Consider the following 24,778-nt stretch of genomic DNA (forward strand, 5'->3'; position numbering starts at 1 on the left):
CCAGGAGGTGGAGGCGCCGCGAGCGATAGCATATAGATAACCGTGTGGATGCTGCTTCTTCAGCTCCATTTTCAATATGCTTCATCCGAACGATGTCACGTTGGGGGACTCTCAACAATAAATAACATGAGTCGAGAGTGTTGGGAGAGTAGTTGGACCTTCACTTTGAAATCTCAACTAAAAGTCAAAGGGAGAATTGTCCAAAAAGTCCTAAACCTTTTAACTTTGCCAATTGAGTCCTAAACATTTTCATTTTTTGTCAATTAAGTCCATCTGGCCAATTTTGGCCGGAAAATGCTGACGTGGACGCCGGCGGTGCCATGTAGGACTGCCGGTGCTGACGTGGACAATTTTTAATAATATTTTAATATTTTCGAATATTTTTGAATTTTTTTGAATATTTTTATTTTTATTTTTATATTTTCTGTTTTCCCCCTTTTTCTTTTCTTTTTCTTTTCTTTTTGGCTTTTTCGGTGGCCGGCCACCGGCCACAGCTTGCCGGGCGAGGAGGAGCACCGGCGAGGGTCGCCTGGGCGGGCCGACCCTCCCCTAGGCGAGGTGGCCTCGCCGGGCGTCGGTCGAGCAACGGCGAAGCCGGTGAGGCCGCCGCCCCCGGCGAGGGAGCCCTTGCCGGGCTCGCCCTCGCCCGGGCGAGCGTCGGCCTCGCCCGGACTAGATTTGGCGAGGCCAGCCCTCGCCCCGGCCGAGCGGGCGTCGGTGTCGCTCGACCGATGCCCGGCGAGGCCACCCTCGCCCGGGGGAGGGTCGGCCTCGCCCGGCGACCCTCGTTGGGCCGTGCCTAGGTGAGGGCTTCCCTCGCCCTCGCCGGTGCTCCCGCTCCTCCTCGCCCGGCCGGGCGTGGCCGGTGGCCGGCCGTTGCCTATGGCCGGTGGCCGGCCACCGGAAAGGCCAAAAAAAAAAAAAAAAAAAAAAAGGGAAAAAATAGAAAATATAAAAATAAAAATATAAAATTCAAAAATATTAAAAAATATTAAAATATTATTAAAAATTGTACACGTCGGCCCGCAGTCATCTACGTGGCACCGCCGACGTCCACGTCAACATTTTCTGGCCAAAATTGGCCGGATGGACTTAATCGGCAAAAAGTGAAAATGTTTAGGACTCAATTGGCAAAATTAAAAGGTTTAGGACTGAATTGGCAAAAGTACAATAAGTTTAGGACTTTTTAGACAATTTTCCCAAAAGTCAAAGTGTGGTGTGGTATTTGTAGATGAACGGTTGAAGGCGTGGATTTTCTCCATCCTCTTCCCCTTTAATTCCCCCATTCTCTCCGTCTTCACTTATAATAAATGGAAAAGAAAAGACGAATATGAGAGGCCCAACTTCCAATGGGCAAGCACGACGAATCGGAACTGTTCTCAACACTACATGCTTGTGGGCATCATTCTTTCGAAGACGTGCTTAAATCGGTTTGGTCGATAATATGTTGATCTACTATTGATTGATGAACGCGATCGACTTACCTGAAGGTCCACAAGGTATTCAACCTATCAATTAGTATATCAACTGACAATGGGACATGTCAAACACCGATTGAAATTACAGCTCTATACCATGTGATGTTGGAACGTCTGGAATGCCGATTCAACTGTAAGCACTGATGATGGACGTGTTGAACAAATAATTAAATTAAACTTTTATCCCATCTTGGTAAGGTTGATATAAGAAGGAAGATAATAGATAATTTAGACCTCCCATAACCGAATAACCACCTTGCTAGGCCACATAAAGGATACAACAGTCTCTTGGTCACTAACCACTGGGATTCGCCCCAGTGGCCACCTTTCCAACATGGAAAGGGGAGGTGAGAGATTCAAATCCCCACATTCTCAGGAGGGGATGGGGTGGGGACGCGTAAGTTTCAAGAGTGGGTTCTGACTCCCACGCCCTGCACGAGGTAGGGCAAAAGTCTGAGAGTGAGTGTAGAGTAGGAATAGAATAGGACTGACAAAAAGAAAAAAAAAGTCTCTTAGTCACTCAAGAACCCTAGAAATCCATCAAAAGGGGCAGAAAGAAAAATGAAGGGAGGATAACGAGGGACGGTTTCCAAGACGCTTATTAGATTGTGTTTATCATAACAAAGGACTCGAAGCTTAGCTACCTTTTAGTAACCTCTAAATAAAGAAAAGATAACCAACCTCAAATGCGAAATTTCGATAAGCAACAACATTGTCAAATTCTTATTCTAGATAAGAATAATCCTAAAGAAATTAAAATCCTAACTCGCAGCGAAGAAGACATCAATCCCCTAAATTTACTGAATTATGCTAGGACAAATAACATAATCCTATTGACTACTAATACTAGAATATGACACCAATTGGGCGGCGATTCTTTAGCAAATCTAAATGCTATCTTGATCATCTCCTGTATCACCATTTTTGTAAACAGAGAAAATTGTCCAAAAAGTATTTAAACCTATTTTATGTTTATCAATTTAGTTCTAAATATTTTAATTGTGACAATTGAATTCTAAACCTTTTTAAATTTTGCCAGTTAAGTCCATTGGCTGGGAATCATTGCTGATAATCCTACATGACTATACCAACACTGATGTGAACAGTTTTTAATATTTTATATTTTATTTTATTCTTTTCTATTATTTCTTCCCTTCTTCCTCTAATTGATCACTAGGCCTTGGAGATGGTCAATGATTGGCTAGAGGCAAGAACTAGAGAGGTCAACCTTGCCAATCTCGAGTTACCTTGTCGTCATTAGGAGAGGTCGGCGTTGTCATGGTTGGGTGATTTGGTGAGGCTTGCCCTCACCATTGTTGAGTGATGTTGGCCTCACCATGGCCGGGCAAGACTTGCCCTTGCTAGCGGTCGACAAGGCGAGCACTACCAAAGGCCAACAAGGGGTTGACCTTCTTGTTGGCCATTGCCTTTGGCCGATCATTGACACCCAACAACCAGCTAGAGAATGAAGGAAAGCTAGAGAATGAAGGAAAGAAACAAAAAATAAAAAATATTATTAAAAATTATTTACGTTAATGCCAATTATGCCATGTAGGATGGCATGCTCTCACATTAGCGATTCCTAACCAAAATTGTTTGGATGAATTCAATTGACAAAATGTGAAAATTAAATTGACAAAAGTGCTATAAATTTAAGATTTTTTGGACAATTTATCCTTTGTAAATAAATAGCAGCTTGTTGCTCCACCAAAAGTAAATATGTTAGAATTCATAGTCAAGAAGGAGAAATGTCCATTTGTATTTTGTTCTTATGCGAGTTTCATCAAAATAGCAACCAACGCCATCCATTAATTCTCCCACTCATTATAATTTTGGCTTGTCCTCTTACTCGCATAAAATCGATTTTAACGGATGGTTGACTAATTGGTCTTAAAACCACCTGCGCAAACAATTTCACATTCTATCCATCGTAAAGTTGTATGGGTATGTGCAGCTTATATGTGAATCGAACGGAGCGTTATCGAAACTAGCTCAAATGTGGATGATTAGCTAGAATGGCTAAAAGCTATCAAAAAGGTCATCCAAACACCTTTATGAGCCGATTAATAGGGAACTAACCAGTGAAAGGCTTGTACACACAAGGCAAACCATCAAAGGCAAAGCAATCGATCGATTATTTAAAGCGAAAGCTCCCTTGAGAAGGAAACGAGTTAAATATAGTCATGTCTCTTGGCAAATATGGGAGGGGCAAATGTCGCATGCATGCAATCAATCAAATGTACCATTCATTGGTCCCCGCCCCCAGGGATTTAATTTGGTCAGCACCCTCGGCACTGGTGGAGGCAGGGGTGGGGGCTTGCCTCGTTAGGAGTGTGAGTAGTCTGTTGACGAGGAACCTCTTGGACCACAAGTTCTCCAAAAGCTTTATTCAACACACTCTTCAACTCTACATACGTTGCACGGTTGACGGCTTCCTCATTATTGGGGGTGTCATTCATTAGTGGTTATCACTATTCACATTCCCATGAGACAACTAAATATTAGCTTTACCAAAAAAATCACATTATTAGATGAGTGAGATGAGACTTGAGACTTTCTCTCTCACCATCCAAATAGAAAGTCAGAGCTTGGGAAGCTCCTTTCGATCTACATCTGGGCCTGAATTCCAAATCATCCAGTTGGTGAGTCTAGTAATCTCAGTTTCAAGTTTCAACATAGTTCCATCGAATCAATCACTGATTTGGACTTTAATTTGGGTTACACAAATATCATACTAATCATTAATGAAAATATTAATTCTCATATGTAAAGGGGCTTACCGAGCAATGGTCTAGACTAAGCGAGAGAGAGAGAGAGAATTTGAACTAGGCCAGTTTTGTCTTGCTCATGAGCTGTGCGTCCCTTGCAATTCTGTCAAAATGCAAAATAGAAAAGGAAAACATCTGGGTCTGTGGGCCCACTCTTTAAATAACCTGAACCCCCTCTCTCTCTCTCTCTTGTTTCTCCCTCTTCACCGTTTATGGTGCGTTTGTTTGCGTTTGTTTAAAAATTATTCCAGGGAATGAAAATAAAAAAAATGTTTTTGTTCCGATGAACAATTTTTGAACAAAAAACGCGTTTGGTAAACTTGTTCCAGAATAAAAAATAAACGAAACATGTTTGGTAAATTTGTATAATTTTTTATTTATTTTATTTTTCCTTTTTATTTTTTCTTCTTTTGGCGGCGGCCTCGCCCGACCACGGCGAGGCTCACCGGCCCCGGCGAGGCCGAGCTCGCCCGGCGGTTGGCGAGGCTCGGCACCGCCAAGCGATGCCGACTCGCCCCGGATCCGGCGAGGCCGACCCTCGCCCGGCTACGACAAGGCTTGGCCTCGGCTGGGACGGCGAGCCTCGCCGTGGCTGGGCGAGGCCGTCGGCCCTCGCTGGGCGGTCGCCGGCCATGGCCGAGGCCGGTGACCGGCGAAAGAAAAAAGAAGAAGAAAATAGAAAAGTGTTTCTCGGTTTTGTTTTTCGAAAATAAGAAACACAAATTTGTTGTTTTTATTTCATTTTCTTTTTTTGTTTCTGGGAACAAAAGAACAAAAAAACAGAAATTTTTGTTCTTGGGAATGTAAACAGTGCCCAAACGCACCCTTATTCACCTATTCTCTGTCCTTTGTTTTTTTTTTCTTTATTTCCCTTTGGTTTGTAGTCGGTGATTGGCCATAGGTGAGGGCTGGCGAAGGTGTCGTGGCCCTCACTTATGCCGGCCCTTGCCTATGGCCATGACTGAGCATTAGCATGCTCATGAGTGGTTCGTCCATGGCTGGTCAGTGCAATTGAGTAGCATCCATGGCCTCCGAAGGCAAAAAGAAAATTAAGAAAGCAATAGTGAATAAGAGAGAGAAATGAAGGAGAGAGAGACAGGATGTCTAATAAAAGAAGAGTGACAGTGAGTGGAGAGAGAGAGAATGTGGCCAGTGAGAGTTTTAAACATTTATGATTTGTGAGCCTAGGTACGACAATAGATCAATATTTTGTTGAGTTGGCTACAATTTGAGTGCCTAATATTTTCTCGAGTAACTAAGGTTGAAGGCATTGGAGACCATATTATAAGGTGTGTGAGTCAAAATCTACACTTGAAATTAAATCGTTTCCACCCTAATATTTTCCTAAAAAAATGGGGATTCGAATCTCTCACCTTCCATTTTCTATATAAGAAAGGTGCCCACTAAGGAAAATCCCAATAATTAAAAATAAGTGTATTGAAAATGCTAAAACTTGTTGTAAAAGTATGATTAAATCCTAAATTAAAAAAATATATAATCAAATCTTAAAACTTATTAAATTGATGCAATCTACATTTTGGGTGAACACCGTCAATTTGCCTAATAGAAAGTATTAACTTGATATTTTTTTAAAATCAAATTTTCTTTCCTATATGGCATTTTTTATATTATTTTTTTTTTTTCCAAATCTTAGATTAAAAAACTAAAAAAGGCTAAAATTTTATTTATAAAAAAAAAACCAAAACTAGAGAAAAAAAAAAAGGAATTGTAGACCTTATTAGTGGGGCATTGTTGTTGCCGCCCATCGCCGAAGGGGCTAGTCAACCTTAAGCAAGGGTGGCTGGCCCTTGCCACCCTTGGGTGAGGCCTTGTCGGCCCAAGCAAGAGTCAACAACCCTCATTAGGCTTGGGTGAGGCTCGCCTAAATATGGGCAAGGCCAACCCTTGCTATGGGCTGAAGAGGATTGACCACCCTTGCCCAGGGCCAACAACCTCCATTGGCCCCTCCAATGATAGGCAGCGGCAGGAAGTGCTTGGAGAGGCCTTCCCATTCCCTTTTATATTCTATCTTTTTTAAAATAATTTTTTTGCCTCTTTTACTTTTTCTAATCTAATTTAAAGAAGATTTGGAAAAGAAAATAATAAAAAATACCACCAATTTTTTTTTTAGAATTCAATTATACGTTTACTATAAGTTTTAGGTCATCTAGCGTACGTATATATCTCGTTAATATAACTATAGATCGGCTTTTTCAGAAGAGAAAAATCACATTATAGGATGAATGAGAAATGAGACACTCTCTCCACTATCTAAATAGAAAAATCGTGAGTTGAGGAAGCTGCCTTTAGATTCGCACTCGTTTCTGAATTGAGTACCATCCAGTTGGTGACTCCGGTTATCCCGAATTTCGCCTTCTAACTCACATGGTTTTGTCACGTTTGTTTCCATTGAATTAATCACCGGTTTGGAGGACTTTCACTGGGTCTACAAAGGGTGCGCATGAGAACATTTCTTGGGGAACAATTTCTTTTCAGAAATAGTTCTATTCTATTTCTATTATGGGGAACAATTTCTATGTAAAAACCCGTTTGGTAACTATACAAAATTTTTACTCTAGAAATAGAAAAAGAATAGAAATGCGTTTGGTAAAAAACAATTTCTTTGTTATATTTATTTGTTTTTTTTATTTTTGCCGGTAGACCGCCGCTACCGCCGGACGCCGCCGCCACCGCACGTCCCCGGCCGACCGCCGCCCGCCGCCGACCGCCGCCGCCCGCTGACGTGCCGCCGCCGCGGCACATCGCCGCCGTCGACCGCCGGCGGGGACATGCGGCGCGGCGGTGTCCGGCAACGTCCGTGGCGACCGGCGGTGGCGGCGTCCGGTGGCGACGCGGCGACGCCGACGGCGGCGGCGGCGGGGCGGTGGCGGCGGTCGGTTGGCCTCCGGCGGCGGCAAAGAACGGCCGGCCCGGCGGCGAAAGGTCGGTCGGCCTCCGGTGACCGGCGGCAACGGCCGGCCGGGCGGCGATGGTCGGTCGGCCTTCGGCGGCGGCGGTGGCGGGCGGCGGCGGGCAGCGGTCAACAACGGTCAATGGCGGTCGGCAAGAGAAGAATAAAAGAAAAAAATTAACTTATTTCTTAAACTTGTTTCCTAAACAAGAAGCAACTTGTTTTTACTTCTCATTTCTATTCCAAAACCATTCCTGGCTAACTTTTGTTCTAACAAAACTAACTTCTTTGTTATCAAACAAGTTTGTATTCTTTTTTTGTTCCGGGAAGAGAAGAATAGAAATTTTTGGGCTGGGGAAGGTTACCATGCGCAGCCAAAGTTGCCGTACTTATCACCACTGACATGTTTCTTTCCAGATACGAGAGAGAGAGAGAATCTGAAGGAGTCCAGTCCTGTCTTATTCCAGGCTGTATGTCCGTCCCCCGGCAATTCCATCAGAATGCAAAATTGAAGGAGAAACTTGGGCCGACATTCAAAATGGTCCATATTACTACAAGGCTTGAACATGATCAATAGCTAGAGAAATGTCTAAGTGCGAGGCAACGCTCTGTCCAAAGGCATCAATTACTGATGACCTTATCGCGATGATAATAGTCATCCGCCACATCTCCGTTGCTTGCATCCTCTATTTTATTCGCATTCCAGATTTCAATAACATCTTATAACAATATTCCTTATCCAAAATGTTATTTACTGAAGAGATATATGGTAAAGAGAGTGAGCCTATATGTTATTAACCGTCTGCCCCTATCCCACTAGCACCATCAGTAAAGAAATTGGCCAAAATCCATCTAACAAACTTGTTTTGATTAGTTGGTTTTGACTTGTATGCTAAGGTTGAGGTTGAGGTTGTGGTTGTGGTTGATTGATGAGGAGTTTGAGAGGCTCCGACGATTCTGCCAATGCAAAGATATCGACAAATTGGTGAGAAAGGCAAATGAATAACATTAAGATTTCTTTTCTTGCTTATAAACAATCACAAGCACGCAACAAAAATGAGTGCAATTAATGCTCTCTCTCCTCGTTATTTAATTAAAGTTTCAAGCAGAGACGTGAAGCAGATCTACTTCTCAAGCACAGGCTTTTGCTATTATAAATCTGACCAGGTATCCTATGGAGCATCCAGAGGCCATAACATTAGAGAAATAATCCTGCTTTGTATTTTTTTTCCCCTATGTATGCTTCTTTGGGTTATCATATTGGGAACAGCTGTCGGTTCCTGTCAATAATAACAAGCAGTATGCTCTCACCTGTTTAATGTTTCAAGAGAACCAAAGAGTCTAGCAGGTGTTCTGAAAGTATGGCCTACTTTGTTCATATGCCTGCCCCGCGCTTACAACATTCAAAAGCTTTTTAAGCGGTTCAAAAATCAGAGATAAGCTGGCAGTACGTGGGAAATGACAACTCGTCAAGTCAGCAAGTCAATGTAGAATAGCGTGACGTGTGCGGAGAGAGAGAGAAAGGGTGAAGCCCTGGCGGTTGGAATTACATATTTGGGTCATCGTGTGCTCATCACGGTTCATTGTATAGAGTGTCCACATCCAAATCATTCAGTGTTCCCGCGTTATCTTGAATATCTAGACTGAAAATATAATATAATAGGCAAATTGTCTGTCTTAATGGACACTTTTCTCCAAATGATTATTGGGCTTTGGCTTTTGGGTGTACCATTGATCTGTCATTGTTTGGCGACCTTGGCCCTGATAATCTCCACTTAAAGTTCATCGCAGGACTCTCACTTTATTCCCGTTGATCGAGAAAGGCATTTTATATGCCTCATGATCCCTAATGTCCAACAATCATCGCTTTAGCTCTCTATTTCATTGTGCCTCTCATCTACCAAACCACCGCCGAGTTGAGTCTTGTGAACCATATTTTTCGCAGCATATGGTGATGAAGATAGAAACCTCTGGCAGCAATAGCTCTAATATGAGCACCGCAAAAAGTAATCATCAAGAACAGAGCCCCTGTACATCCTCTGAGCTTTGCTTTCATCAGTTGCAGCGTGATCAATCACCAGCGTCACGATTAGGATGCAGCCAAAGCTGATTTTCCTCAAATCTGTGCAGAAGTGAACTCTATACAACGGACAAGAAGTCAAGCAATAACACATCTTCTTCTTCTGTTCCTACTGCAGTTACATGTTCTATTTGTTGTCCGCAAGTTGATTTAGATGCTTGTAACTATTTACATGTAATTTACCGCAGTCAAGATCAATAAATTGCGAATCATTGGTTTATGGTCATTCAGAAGACCAGCAGTGCCTTGCTCCTCAGTCCCGTGATGATCCTCGTGGAAACTCCATTTTACCAGCAGCTGCTATTTCTAGTAAAAGAAGAATTAGATGGACTCCGCATCTCCACAACCAATTCCATGAATGCGTAAATCGTCTGGGAGGTCACTTTCAAGTCAATGTCTATATTAACTTCAATTGACGTCCAAGTCATGATTTATTGGACAGGCACAGGAGCAAAACCAAAGTTAATTTTGAAGCTGATGGATGTCAAGGGGTTAACAATCTTTCATATTAAGAGTCACTTGCAGGTACTGCAACATAATGACTTTCCATCTATTAGCTGAAAATCAATGCCCATACTTAACATTTTGTCTCAGAAATTCAAACCAAAACTTTCTTTGTCTATTGCATTAAAGAAATGTCACATCACGAAGTGCATTGCAGAATCTAAAGAAGGTAGTTCTTTGCATCCACTACGATGAGCACGAATGAACATTCCTTGCAAGAGACAGGAACTCTGTCATTATTGAAGACAAATCCAAGCGTAACTAATCTTTGTTTGGCAATAGGACAGCTTATTATATGTGCAATAATCATATTGTACATGCAGGAAAATCAGAGAAGAACAATTTTGACACAAAGCCAGTGGACGACCTCAAAATGTAAGCTTTGACTTGTTTGTTGTTTATTAACTCAGTGTACAGACTTAAGAAGAGCGCAAAAGAAGCACTAGTTATGAGAGGATTGCAACCTTCAAATTTCCACTGTCTGCCTTAAAGTAGGAATTCATGATATGAGGAAATTAAGCCCATTGAATATTTGTTGGCAACAGAGGCAAGCTGATTGCAGAAGCTTATTATAGAATCTTGCAGATGCAGCTGAATGTACAAAAGCGACTACTTCAACAGTTGGAGGTTGCTACTCTGAAAATGTTACCTTCTGTCACATTCACACATACACACACATCTAAACTTTCAGAAGTCTCCACATGAAGTCAACGATATGAAAGCAATTTTTAATTTCATCCTCCTTAACCGTACAGACGCAAAGAAGTCTACAGATAAATATTGAAGAACATGGAAGGCAACTGAAACGCTTCTTAGAGCAACTTCTTCACAATGAAAATTCAGCACCTCACTCAGATCCTCCTAAAACCTAGAACTTCTAATGTCTTATTTGAAGTACAAGCAAATATCTTCCTATGCATCTGCCAACCTCAGTGCTCTTAGAGTCCAATATGTGCCGGATGCACAATAGAAGGAAGCATTCAACTACAGAACATTTGGCCTTGGTCTTACAATATTGTACTTTAAAGAGATCAGATTCGAGATTCTTAATAGTGTAGACCAAGAGATTGAGTTCTATGGTCAAAACTTGCAGCTGTAATATTCTATCAACTATTGGTTAGGCTTGGAAATTAGATTGTACTTTTACTCAATCTTACTAGAAATAAATTTGATGACAGGGGAGACTTCCATATTAATGCGTTGATCATGCTATGGAGATGGTAATTTGTTCATTGATCATCTCATGTGGCAGTGACGAGTAAAGCACCATGCTAATCAATGACAAGATTTGTCATAAATTTGGTGATAAAGGTCGTTAAGATTCATGCTACGCGAGTATCGTGATTCGCTCGTCACACCACGTCAGCCGGGCAATTGATATGTAAATAGTTTCTAAAGCACTGCAATTATGGACCATACAAGAAAAATGCTAGTTCAGGATAAAATCATGAAATGAATTGGATCAGTTGTTTGATCTGCTGTCGTCACAATTTACGAATAGTCCTCTATGGAGTACAGGAAATGTGAAAATAGGTGGAACGACCTGAATTCATATGCATGATACAGAATACAATAAGAAGACGAAATGAATGAATGCATCAGCTATAGCTTGAGGGTCTTGATGATGGGAACCGCATCATTGAGCTTGCGGTTGTAGAAGCTTTGCAAGTATTCAGAGTGCGAAAGGGTTTGGTAGAGAGGGGTGAGTCCAGTGGCGGCGAGGAGCTGGGGAGAAGATCCAACTGGAAGAGATGGGCTGGGATAGCAGGTCACTATGGACACCCTCTCCTTCTCTTTGTTCACCACCGCTCTATGATCCGGTGCTCTGTATGTTCCGTTGCTGTAAACCTCCCTGATTTGACCTAAATTCACGACAATGCTGCTAGGAACAGGTGGAAATGTGACCCATCGGCCGTCCCCGCTGAGGACCTGAAGGCCAGGCATGTTGCCGCACTCCATCAACATGGTGATCCCTGAGTTGTCAGCATGTGGCGATAGGCCCATTACTCTCTCAGATTCCGGGCATGGTGGGTAGTAATTCATCCTGACCTCGTAACTCCCTTCTCGGAAACATTTCATCAACTGCAGTTCACCCTCATGAACCACCAATGCCATTCCAATGTACTTCACTACCGCCACTGCCGCTTTCCTCAACCTTTGCTGTACTTCTCTAGTGCTGTCCCGATAGATTAGGTATTCGTAGTCAACATCATCTGCTTAATTTAGCTAACTAGAAATGCAGGAACATAAAAGAAACTAAAAAGATGGAAACAAATTGCCTGAATTTTGGGGGATTTTGTGGCCACAGATCGAGATTTCTTGCATGAGAAGGCAGGCAGGCATTTGAGGAAGATCATGCCGTTCCGCTCCAGCTTCTGGTCCCGAGAGGTGATGAAAGCCTGCCTGTAGAAGTTGATTGATTTATGTGATAATTTTAATCAACAAAGCAAAAATTAGAACTAAATCAATTTTGAATCAAAAATCCGTAACTTGTTATACTTGATGTTTATATTTTGCAAATGATATGCAGAATTTTATGCATGCCTTCCAGAGCTTTAAATTTTGAATTTATGGCTCGTAAGGAAGGGTGGTGATCATGGAAAAATCCCTAATTGTTGTGATTGTTGTATGGATGAATGTATGATGATTACAGGTATTCTTTTTGGGGATGTAATTATTAAATGGAGGCTGCGTCCTTCCTTTTATTTTACTTTAATTTTTCTTGATATGTAATTTTAAGTATAGTGTAGTATTTCAATTATTGATGTAAATACTACAAGAGAGGAGGAGCCATTGGAGGAGCCATTGGAGGAGCCATTAAACCGGTGAGCTCTCTGGGCCCGGTCTTTGAAGAGTTCAAAGATTGAAGAAAAAGTGAAGAGCAGGTCCATATTATTAAAATATTAAAATGGCTAAATGGGTCTCTTTGGCTCGAGACCCATTGAACCATAATTCCATGATCACCACATAGGATAGATATTATGTGATATCTATTTATTTATTGTGTTTATGATATCGTGGATGTTAAACCGGTTAATGTGCAAAGTGAGACTATTAATAACGACCCAAATCTCCTTACAAAGAATATTAAGTCGAAACGGGTTTCGGACTCGTGGCCTTCCATCGTCGTGGTTTGATCCAATATTATAGTGGTTAATTAACCGGTTATGGATACATAGGGTTAATTACCATTTATAATATTGGACCACTCCATTATGCATATGATGCTTTGTGGGGTTGGAGCCAAATGATTTCCAATAACTGTTAGGTGAGGGAATCATTTGTGTTTTCAATACTTGCATGAGACGATGGGCTAGACTTAACTATGATCATGATGCCAATAACTGTTAGGTGAGGCTTTCATGGTCTAGAGGCCGAGATTATGATTGGGACTCGCATATGATGCGTTGAACAAGCTGGTTCACTCACTAAGTTCATAGGACACCAATAAGCTGTTAGGTGAGGTGGACTTTGGGCTAGTGGGACTCCAATCCCCACTAGTAATCTTTACCCAACAAAGATTACCGCTTCCCATCTTAAGGAGTATGGGATTCGAATATAAATTTAGTGGGAGGATCTATTTCATTTAAAGGCCAAAATGAAATAGTTACTTTGAAAGATACAACGGCTAACAATTTATTTTCTGCAACAGATATATTATTACTCTGAAAATGGTGACCACAAACCCACTCGCTTCTATACTTGACAAGAATTGTTTGACTGGACCCAATTTCACCGACCGGGTGAGGAATTTGAGAATTGTTCTCAATTCAGAAAAAATTGGGTATGTGCTTGATGAAAAGATGCTAACCTCCTTTCCCGAGGTGGGACCCAAGAGGAGCGTGTCACTTATGATAAGTGGCGTGATGATGACTTAAAAGTTAGGTCATATATGCTTGCTTCTATGAATAATGAATTACAAAAGAAGTATGAATCTATGGAAGATCTTGGGTCGATCATTTTGCACTTAAAGGAATACTTTGATGAGAATGGTCGAACCTCTAGATATGAGATATCTAAGGCATTGTATCGTATGAGGATGGCTGAAGGATCATCTGTTAATGATCATGCTTTGAAAATGATCTGGCACATTGAAGAATTGGCTAGGCTGAATCTTGTTATGGACAATGAGTTAGCTGTGGATTTGATCCTCCAATCTTTACCCGATTCCTTCTCTGGTTTTGTCCAAAACTTCCACATGCATAAGATGGAGAAAACTCTTGCTGAGTTACATAGCATGTTGGTAGTTTATGAGAAGGAAATGCATAACACGAGGCCAAATGTAGTGGCTATGGCTAAAGCTTCTTCTTCAAAGGGTAAGACCGTTTTAAAGAAGAATAAATGGAAGAGGCCTGCCAAACCTGTTGTGCAACCAAAACCCATGATTGATAAAGGGAAATGTCATTCTTTGTGGTGTCAAAGGGCACTTTGGAGGAGGAACTGTAAGAGGTACCTCGCGAGCTTGAAGGTCAAGCCCAAGAACCGACCTTATGAAGGTATGGTGTCTATGCTTATTGAAACCAATCTTATGGTTAGTGCTGAATCCAGCTCATGGGTTCTAGATTCTGCTGCAACTTCACATATTTGTATGTCTTTGCAGAATGCTGAAGTAAACGGGATGCTAGGGCGAAATGAGATTGTCCTAACGTTTGCCAATGGAGCAAGAGTTGTTGCATTAGCTATAGGGACTTTTCGATGCTCTAAAGCTGCTATGTAATATGTACATACTAGGGATTCCATTTGTACATATAAGGATTATGTTATTATTGTTATTTTTTTAAGGAAATTGATTAATTATTAATTAATTAATTGATTAATTAATGTGGAAATGGTCAGCAAATTTTTTGCTGACCACTTCGCACGGTTCGTGCATGATGGTCGCGGTTGCTGACCATCGTGCACGCATTTAGCTTCGTGCATGGATGGTCAGCAACCGCTGACCATCATGCACGAAATCGTGCATAAACGGTCAGCAGTTGCTGACCATTCCGTTCATGCACGATCGTGCTCGATCATGCATGAGAATGAGGATCAGCAACGGTTGCTAATCCCACGATCGGCAACCTTTGCTGATTCATGTATAAATATTAAAAAAGATAGGCTGCAAAAAGGGTTGCAACTAAGAGAGATTTTCTGTGGGTGTGCGTTTTGTTTTTTTCAGGGGTTGAAACATGGGCGTGCGCTATTTGTTTTTAGGAGTTGCTGAAAACAAAGAAAAATGTGTGTGTTCTTGTTTCTTGTATTCTTTGAGAGACACGAAAAGTAGAGTGTTTTTCTCATTCCGGGCCGTGACTATAATACATCAAGAATACGTTGGATTATTTCCACGTGATTGCTAGCACGATCAAAGTGGAGAATATCCGAAGTTCTCTCTTCCATTCGACGTTCGTTGTTGGTGTGTCTAAACTAGAGGTCCGACGCTTGTGGGACTCGAACTGAAGAACATCCGAACCGACTCATTTTAAAGCATGCTTCGAGAGGTATTTCGTTTAACTCCCTTTTATGTTTAGATTTTTGATTGAAATGCACGAACAATGCCTTAGGAGAATCATGTGTAAAAGATATCTTTGTTTCCGCTGCGTTCATTTCGTTAATTTTACTTATACATGATTCATGAAACACCAACAAAGTGGTATCGAGCCAACCTTAGGTGTTTTTCGTGCGTTTAATTGATTTATAGTTCAAATATATTTTTTTCATTCTAATGGCCAATTTATTTTTATTAAGAGAATTGGTTCTCTTGCTCAAATGTGGCCTATAGAAGTTGATTGATTTATGTGATAATTTTAATCAACAAAGCAAAAATTAGAACTAAATCAATTTTGAATCAAAAATCCGTAACTTGTTATACTTGATGTTTATATTTGCAAATGATATGCAGAATTTTATGCATGCCTTCCAGAGCTTTAAATTTTGAATTTATGGCTCGTAAGGAAGGGTGGTGATCATGGAAAAATCCTAATTGTTGTGATTGTTGTATGGATGAATGTATGATGATTATAGGTATTCTTTTTGGGGATGTAATTATTAAATGGAGGCTGCGTCCTTCCTTTTATTTTTTTATTTTTATATGTAATTTTAGTATAGTTTAGTATTTCAATTATTGATGTAAATACTACAAGAGAGAGGAGCCATTGGAGGAGCCATTGGAGGAGCCATTAAACCGGTGAGCTCTCGGGGCCCGGTCTTTGAAGAGTTCAAAGATTGAAGAAAAAGTGAAGAGCAAGTCCATATTATTAAAATATTAAAATGGCTAAATGGGTCTCTTTGGCTCGAGACCCATTGAACCATAATTCCATGATCACCACATAGGATAGATGTTATGTGATATCTATTTATTTATTGTGTTTATGATTATGTTACGTGCATGTTAAACCGGTTAATGTGCAAAGTGAGACTATTAATAACGACCCAAATCTCCTTACAAATAATATTAAGTCGAAACGGGTTTCGGACTCGTGGCCTTCCATCGTCGTGGTTTGATCCAATATTATAGTGGTTAATTGACCGGTTATGGATACATAGGGGTTAATTACCATTCATAATATTGGACCACTCCATTATACATATGATGTTGTGGGGTTGGAGCCAAATGATTTCTAATAACTGTTAGGTGAGGGAATCGTTTGTGTTTTCAATACTTACATGAGACAATGGGCTAGACTTAACTATCATCATGATGCCAATAACTGTTAGGTGAGGCTTTCATGGTCTAGAGGCCAAAGTTATGATTGGGACTCGCATATGATGCGTTGAACAAGCTGGTTCACTCACTAAGTTCATAGGACACCAATAACTGTTAGGTGAGGTGGACTTTGGGCTAGTGGGACTCCAATCCCCACTAGTAATCTTTACCCAACAAAGATTACCGCTTCCCATCTTAAGGAGTATGGGATTCGAATATAAATTTAGTGGGAGGATCTATTTCATTTAAAGACCAAAATGAAATAGTTATTATGAAAGATACAACGGCTAACAATTTATTTTCTGCAATGATATATTATTACTCTGAAAATGGTGACCACAAACCCACTCGCTTCTATACTTGACAAGAATTGTTTGACTGGACCCAATTTCACTTGGGTGAGGAATTTGAGAATTGTTCTCAATTCAGAAAAAATTGGGTATGTGCTTGATGAAAAGATGCCAACCTCCTTTCCCGAGGTGGGACCCAAGAGGACGTGTCACTTATGATAAGTGGCGTGATGATGACTTAAAAGTTAGGTCATATATGCTTTGCTTCGATGAACAATGAATTACAAAAGAAGTATAAATCTATGGAAGATGCTAGGTCGATCATTTTGCACTTAAAGGAATACTTTGATGAGAATGGTCGAACCTCTAGATATGAGATATCTAAGGCATTGTACCGTATGAGGATGGCTAAAGGATCATCTGTTAATGATCATGCTTTGAAAATGATCTGGCACATTGAAGAATTGGCTAGGTTGAATCTTGTTATGGACAACGAGTTAGCTGTGGATTTGATCCTCCGATCTTTACCCGATTCCTTCTCTGGTTTTGTCCAAAACTTCCACATGCATAAGATGGAGAAAACTCTCGCTGAGTTACATAGCATGCTGGTAGTTTATGAGAAGGAAATGCATAACACGAGGCCAAATGTAGTGGCTATGGCTAAAGCTTCTTCTTCAAAGGGTAAGACCATTTTAAAGAAGAATAAATGGAAGAGGCCTATCAAACTTTGTTGTGCAACCAAAACCCATGATTGATAAAGGGAAATGTCATTACTTGTGGTGTCAAAGGGGCACTAGGAGGAGGAACTGTAAGGAGGTACCTCGCGAGCTTGAAGGTCAAGCCCAAGAACCAACCTTATGAAGGTATGGTGTCTATGCTTATTGAAACCAATCTTATGGTTAGTGCTGAATCCAGCTCATGGGTTCTAGATTCTGCTGCAACTTCACATATTTGTATGTCTTTGCAGAATCTGGAAATAAGCGAGATGCTAGGGTGAAATGAGATTGTCCTACGTTTGCCAATGGAGCAAGAGTTGCTGCATTAGCTATAGGGACTTTTCGTTTATGTTTGCCTTCGGACATGTAATGGTTTTAAAGAACTGTTTGCATTATAAGAATGCTGTTAGAAACATCATCTCTATACCTCGTTTGGGTAAAGAGAATTATGAATTTTCTTTTACTGATGATGTATGTTCTATTTATCATAATAGAATATGTGTTGGTTCTAGCTTATTAACCAACAATCTTTATACTATTACAATGTCCGGTAATGCGATTACCGATGTCAATAAGCAAAATAGAATTGATATAAATGCCATAACTAATAAACGCCCTAGAGACGGTCCAAATAAAAAGTAAGTTTGGCATCTCCGATTAAGTCATATTGGAAAAGACAGAATTAACAAGTTGAGTAATGATGGGTACATTGATCCTTCAAATTTTGAGTCATACTCGACTTGTGAGGCATGTCTTCTAGGAAAAATGACCAAAGCGCCTTTTTGGGACAAAGTGCGCGAGCTGCTAACATATTAGAATTAATACATACGGATGTATGTGGACCAATTAATGAAACTGCTAGAGGTGGTTATAATTACTTCATTACCTTCACCGATGATCAATCACGGTATGGTTATTTATACCTCATGAAGTATAAATCTGAATCCTTTGAAAAGTTCAAGGAATTCAAGGCTGAAGTTGAGAAACAAACAGGAAAATGTATTAAGGCTCTTCGATCGGATCGAGGAGGTGAATACCTTAGTACTTGAATTCCTAGACTTTCTTAAAGAGAATGACATTTTATCACAATGGACACCTCCTGGAACTCCAGAACATAATGGTGTATCTGAACGAAGAAATCGTACTTTATTAGATATGGTACGATCTATGATGAGTTACTCGGATTTGCCAATATCCCTTTGGGGATATGCCCATGAGATAGATGTATATATACTGAATAGAATGTTGTCCAAATCTGTTCCAACTACGCCCTATGAGATATGGCATAGTAGGAAACCTAGTCTTAATCATATTAAGATTCGGGGTTGTCCAGCTTTTGTGAAAAAGCTGAAAATGGAAAAATTGGAGGCAAGATCTGAACAAGGTCGCTTCATTGAATATCCAAAGGAAACTCTTAGATATTATTTCTATTTTCATTTAAACCAAAGAATTTTGGTATGCAAGCACGCTTCTTTTTTGGAGAATCGGTTCGTCCAAGAAAGTGGTGCTTTGGGCGGAAAATAGTCTTACAAGAAGAAAATAATGAAGTGCCAAACAACCGAGTTCGGATACCAATCTCGATTCAGGGGAGCTTCGATACACAACCTCTTAGGAGAAGTGCGAGAACGTCTCGCCCACCTGCTCGTTATAGACATTCGGTTGATCATATTGAACCATTATTCATTGTGAATGATAGTGATCAACCCGGTGATCCTAAAACCTATGAGGAGGCGATGTTGGACATCGATTCTGGTAAATGGCTAGAAGCCATGAAATCCGAAATGGATTCAATGTATTCCAATGAGGTATGGACCTTAATTGACACGCCCGATGGTATTGTACCAATTGGCTATAAATGGATCTTCAAGAGGAAGATGAATGTTGAAGGTCAAATTGAACTTATAAAGCACGGCTGGTGGCGAAAGGATATCATCAAAAGAAGGAATTGATTATGACGAAACTTTCTCACTGTGGCCATGCTAAAATCCATTCGGATTATGTTGGCTATAGCTACACACCTTGATTATGAGATATTCCAAATGGATGTCAAAACGGCTTTTCTAAATGGTTTTCTCGATGAGGACATCTATATGGAACAGCCACGGGGTTTTGAATCCAATAGTGAAAAACGGAAGGTGTGTAAGCTTAAGAGATCCATTTATGGACTCAAACAAGCCTCCGTGAAGTTGGAACATTCGTTTTGATGAGGTAGTCAAATCATTTGGCTTCATCAAAAATCCGGATGAACCTTGTGTATATAAGAAGATCGTGGGAGTGCAATTGCATTTCTGGTTTTGTATGTCGATGATATACTTTTGATTGGAAATGATGTACCAATGATATCATCGATAAAACTATTCTTGTCACAGAAATTCTCCATGAAAGATTTAGGAGAGGCAACCTACATTTTAGGTATCAAGATCTATAGAGATAGATCAAGACGATTGATTGGCCTCTCACAATCTACGTACATAGACAAAATGTTAACACGGTTTAACATGCAATGTTCCAAGAGAGGATTATTGCCTTTTAGGCAAGGGATCCATCTTTCTAAGGAGATGTGTCCCAACACTCCTAAAGAAAGAGAGCGGATGGCAAAGATACCATATGCATCTGCTATTGGAAGCATAATGTATGCTATGCTATGTACTAGACCGATATTGCACATGCTGTAAGTATTACTAGCGAGATATCACCGATCCAGAGAAGAGCCTTTGGATAGCAATCAAGAATATTCTTAAGTACTTGTGAAGGACTAAAGATTTATTCTTGATATATGGAGAAGGAGAATTTAAAGTTGTAGCTTATACGATTCCGATTTTCAATCGGATCCTAATGATTATAAGTCTACATCCTGGGTTTGTCTTTACATTCAATGGTGGTGCAATTAGTTGGAAAAGTTCCAAACAAAGCATAACTGCGATTCCACCACCGGGCGGAGTATGTAGTGCTTCGAAGCGAAAAGGAAGCCGCTTGGATGAAGAAGTTTATTTCTGAACTTGGAGTAGTTCCTTCAATTGAGCAACCGATTACATTATTTTATGACAACAATGGAGTGATAGCTCAAGTTAAGGAACCAAGGTCTCACCAAAAGTCCAAGCATATTGAGAGACGCTTCCATCTCATCAGAGAAATTATTGGGAGAGGTGATATCGCCTTGTAGAAAATTGCCTCAGCAGAAAACATGTGCGCATCCCTTCACTAAGGCCTTACCTCAATCTTCTTTTGAAAGACATATTGACAAAATGGGTTTGAGGTACCAAACAAGTTGGCTTTAGTGCAAGTGAGAAATTGTTAGATGTATGCCCTAAAGTTGCTATGTAATAGTTACATATTAGGGATTTCAGTTGTACTTTCATTATTATTATTTAATTAATGGCAATGACGTATTCATTCATTTGTCCAATTATTTTATATTGATGAATGATTCCATAAGATCGATTGCAACTAGACCTATTCTTGAGACGTCAAGAATATATGTGACGGGTTCATAGTTAGACTGAATCTTTAAATTGTTCCTGGTCGATGGATTATTAAGTGGATATTAATAATCCTGTTGAGACCGGTGTGTTCTTAACTTCGCCATTAAGTATTGGATACTTAAGGGAATGATGAGTCACATGTCATTGGGTATTATGATGCCTAAGAGTTAGAACACAGTGTTTGTATTAGACAAATTCACTGAACGTGACGCATATGGAACGATTAGCGACATGGAAGCTTTTAGCGTGGTCAATGTCTAATTGTTCATGCTTTGGTCTTGTGTAAATAATCCTTAGACACTGAGGCACAAGCAGTTAACTTGTGTATCGAACAACTATGGTTCACGGGTGCACATAATGCCGGGTCGTTGATCCGTCTTTATACTTGATGGTCATAGTTTGTTCATATACGAAGTTACACGTGTGCGCAATATGGAATCTGTCTCCTTGTTATATGCAAGGTATGATAATGATGTCCTATGCGATCTAATTGTGACACTGCATTGAAATCCTCGGCCGGGGTTGTAACCGAGAATAAATTGTTTATGTCTCGAATAAAATGCATGTCAATTAGATTTGTGCATATGATCGAATTAATGACTTGACAAATATTCCATGGTCTTTGTTTGATCGGGACATAGTAAGACGAGAGGATTGAATTACACCGTAGCCAAAGCCGAAACGGGTTCATTATGTTCTTAAAGCATTCACACTATCTGGATAGCCATGACATATTGCTAGATGTCAATCGTGGCTTGTAGGACCTAAAAGATTAATCGGGACAATTAATTCTTTTGGAAGTACTAATGTGTTAGTACAAGTCTTACTACCAGCTTAGTGATGAACCTAGGGATGTCACACACCATAAACAACTAGGATGACGTGGAACAAGAGAGAAATATTATTGCAAATGTGTTTGCAATTACTACAATCGAATTAAGTCGATTTGAAATTAAATTAAATGAGATTTAATTTAATTTGTATCATAGTCACGAGCCTACTTGCATATGATGCACACGCATGCCCAAAATGGATATATGTTAACATACCAAATAAGTTGGCTTTAGTGCAAGTGGGAGATTGTTAGATATATGCTCTAAAGCTGCTATGTAATATGTACATACTAGGGATTCCATTTGTACATATAAGGATTATGTTATTATTGTTATTTTTTAAGGAAATTGATTAATTATTAATTAATTAATTGATTAATTAATGTGGAAATGGTCAGCAAATTTTTGCTGACCACTTCGCACGAATTCGTGCATGATGGTCGCGGTTGCCGACCATCGTGCACGCATTTAGTTCGTGCATGGATGGTCAGCAACCGCTGACCATCGTGCACGAAATCGTGCATAAACGGTCGTGGTTGCCGATCGTTCCATTCATGCACGATCGTGCTCGATCGTGCATGAGAACGGGATCGCAACGGTTCCGATCCCACGATCGGCAACCGTTGCTGATTCATGTATAAATATTAAAAAAGATAGGCTGCAAAAAGGGTTGCAACTAAGAGAGATTTTCTGTGGGTGTGCGTCTTGTTTTTGGCGACACTTCAAGGGGTTGAAATACAGAGAAAGGTGGGCGTGCGCTATTTGTTTTTAGAGAAAATGAGTTGCTGAAAACAAAGAGAAATGTGTGTGTTCTTGTGTTCTTGTATTCTTTGAGAGACACGAGAAAGTAGAGTGTTTTTCTCATTCGGGCCGTGACTATAATACATTGAGGATACGTTGGATCATTTCCACGTGATTGCTAGCACAATCGAAGTGGAGAATATCCGAAGGTTCTCTCTTCCGTTCGACGTTCGTTGTTGGTGTGTCTCGAACTAGAGGTCCGACGCTTGTGGGACTCGAATTGTAGAACAACCGAACCGACTCGTTTCAAAGCGCGCTTCGAGAGGTATTTCGTTTAACTCCCTTTTATGTTTAGATTTTTGATTGAAACGCACGAACAATGCCTTAGGAGAATCATGTGTAAAAGATATCTTTGTTTCCGCTGCGTTCATTTCGTTAATTTTTCTTATACATGATTCATGAAACACCAACATTTTGGGGGATTTTGTGGCCACAGATCGAGATTTCTTGCATGAGAAGGCAGGCATTTGAGGAAGATCATGCCGTTCCGCTCCAGCTTCTGGTCCTGAGAGGTGATGAAAGCCTGCCTGTAGCCTTCGAGACTTCCTGGTCTCTCTGCCGACTTTTGCTTCTCATGGTAAGGCAGTTCGAAGGACCCGCGCACGTTTTCCTTCATCATCCTCATCCCTTCATCCGACGTTTTATGGTTCACTAACTGCACATTGACGGCAACTTCGCAATCTTCTGCTTTTCCAAATTCAACCCTATTCCTATGAAGATACGGCAATGATTCTTTTACTTTAGGAGACAACGGTCCATATCATATACGAAGATAATGCTAATCATGTTTCCGAGAGATCATTTCTATGGATTCAAACTTATTAGCCATTTCATCTACATGAAATGACTCACCAATTTTTTATTTTTTTTTGGTCGTAAAATGACTCACCAATTTGACCAACTCATTTAGACTCAAATTAAAAAAAAAAAAAAAAAAAAAAACATTGGTGGGAATCCAAGTGCAAGATTGGATACAATAATCAATCATAAATGAGATCACCCGAAAAGCTTATAAACAATGTAGTTAAGACTGGTTTATATAAGCATTTAAATGGATGGATGATGAAAAAGAACGAAATCGAGATACTTCATTCGATATCTACAGGTAAACTACTTCAGGTGTACTATTTGCACATAATCGGATTAGATGGCATATGCGTCGATCAGCTTCCCCAGGTGGATGACTCTCTGGCCAATGACTGGCGGGCGCCACATTGTCACGGATGCACGTGGGGGTAAAGCATCGGGCTGTAGGCTGTAGCTGCCTCACCAGCTCTTGCGCGCTCGGCACCGGCAGGTGACCATTCCAAGTTCACCCCCCTCCTCCTCCATTGTTGCGTCTTCTCTCCGATCTTCCCAACCTGATTTCCGGGTATTGCCGGCTCATATATTCATTGACTTTTTCAAGCATGCCCTCCCGGACGACAGCGACCAGTCAGCGGGTCAGCGGTCAAAAAATTGGACAAAATTGGATCATCTCCATCTCCAGATCCACATTGTGGCGTTCGTCCCTTCTCCATAAATGACCGCTCAATGTTTTCTTAGCAAGTGTCGAGTGACGGTTTGATGCCGGGGGGCTTCCACGGGAAAGCCACCTGACCTCACAGTTCGCGAGCGCTCAATTCTTGCTCTTGTTTGATCACCCTCCTTTCCCCAATCCTACTCTGCTACTTATTCTTGCTCTTACTTTCGCGTCATCCGGCTCCGGCCCCATATCAGGGACACCCGTCCCTTCCTTGAACCTAGGGGTCCTCAATAGAAACTAACTCCATTTAGGCCCCATCCCCCCTCCCTTACAAATGAAACGGCCAAGAAAAAGACAACAAATTCGACATTGTCGGTTCTATAAGTCATAATAGGATTAGGTATAGTGCGAGGGCTATCTCTAGCTACATACACAGAATTCATTTGAGATTTTTTTATTGTGATAATCCTCAAATCTTAATAATACGTTCTCGAGTTACTTGCTAAGACGTCAAGAATGATTTTGAGGAAAATCTATTTAAGAATTGCTTCTTTTAAAGCGCACTTTGGTGTTGAACATGGACCATATTAGCCAATTTCCATGTATTTTGTGATTTGATTTCATAAATATATAATTTGAAGATAGACTAGTGTTGAGATTCATGTTATGTGCCATCGTGGATGGAAATAAGTATAATAAAAAAAGGAATTGTTTTTTTTTTTTTTTTTATGTGGGAAAAAAATTACGTTTATGTGATTGAATGGG

At 40.5% G+C, this 24,778-nt stretch overlaps 1 protein-coding gene across 1 annotated transcript; it reads right to left on the reverse strand.

Moving 5' to 3' along the window:
- Nucleotides 1–11,343: 11,343 nt before the first annotated feature.
- LOC104455979 (protein SRG1) lies at nt 11,344–23,880 on the reverse strand. Its single transcript, XM_039318003.1, has 3 exons — nt 23,819–23,880; nt 22,960–23,258; nt 11,344–11,954 (listed from the first exon to the last, which is right to left on the reverse strand). Exons 1-3 carry the CDS (start codon nt 23,878–23,880, stop codon nt 11,344–11,346), a joined length of 972 nt encoding a protein of 323 aa, XP_039173937.1.
- Nucleotides 23,881–24,778: the final 898 nt, after the last annotated feature.

Source organism: Eucalyptus grandis, chromosome 7 (assembly GCF_016545825.1).
Source record: "Eucalyptus grandis isolate ANBG69807.140 chromosome 7, ASM1654582v1, whole genome shotgun sequence".
NCBI classification, from domain to species: Eukaryota; Viridiplantae; Streptophyta; class Magnoliopsida; order Myrtales; family Myrtaceae; genus Eucalyptus; species Eucalyptus grandis.

Bases quoted from the DNA above. Each gene is read 5' to 3' on its own strand.
- LOC104455979 (XM_039318003.1), bottom strand. From the start codon at position 23,880: ATGGAGGAGGAGGGGGGTGAACTTGGAATGGTCACCTGCCGGTGCCGA. The intron at 23,259-23,818 runs GTGAGGCAGCTA...GTATCTTCATAG, and splicing joins TGCCGAGCGCGCAAGAGCTG to GAATAGGGTTGAATTTGGAA. The intron at 11,955-22,959 runs GTTGGTGTTTCA...TAAATTAAGCAG, and splicing joins GCCACAAAATCCCCCAAAAT to ATGATGTTGACTACGAATAC.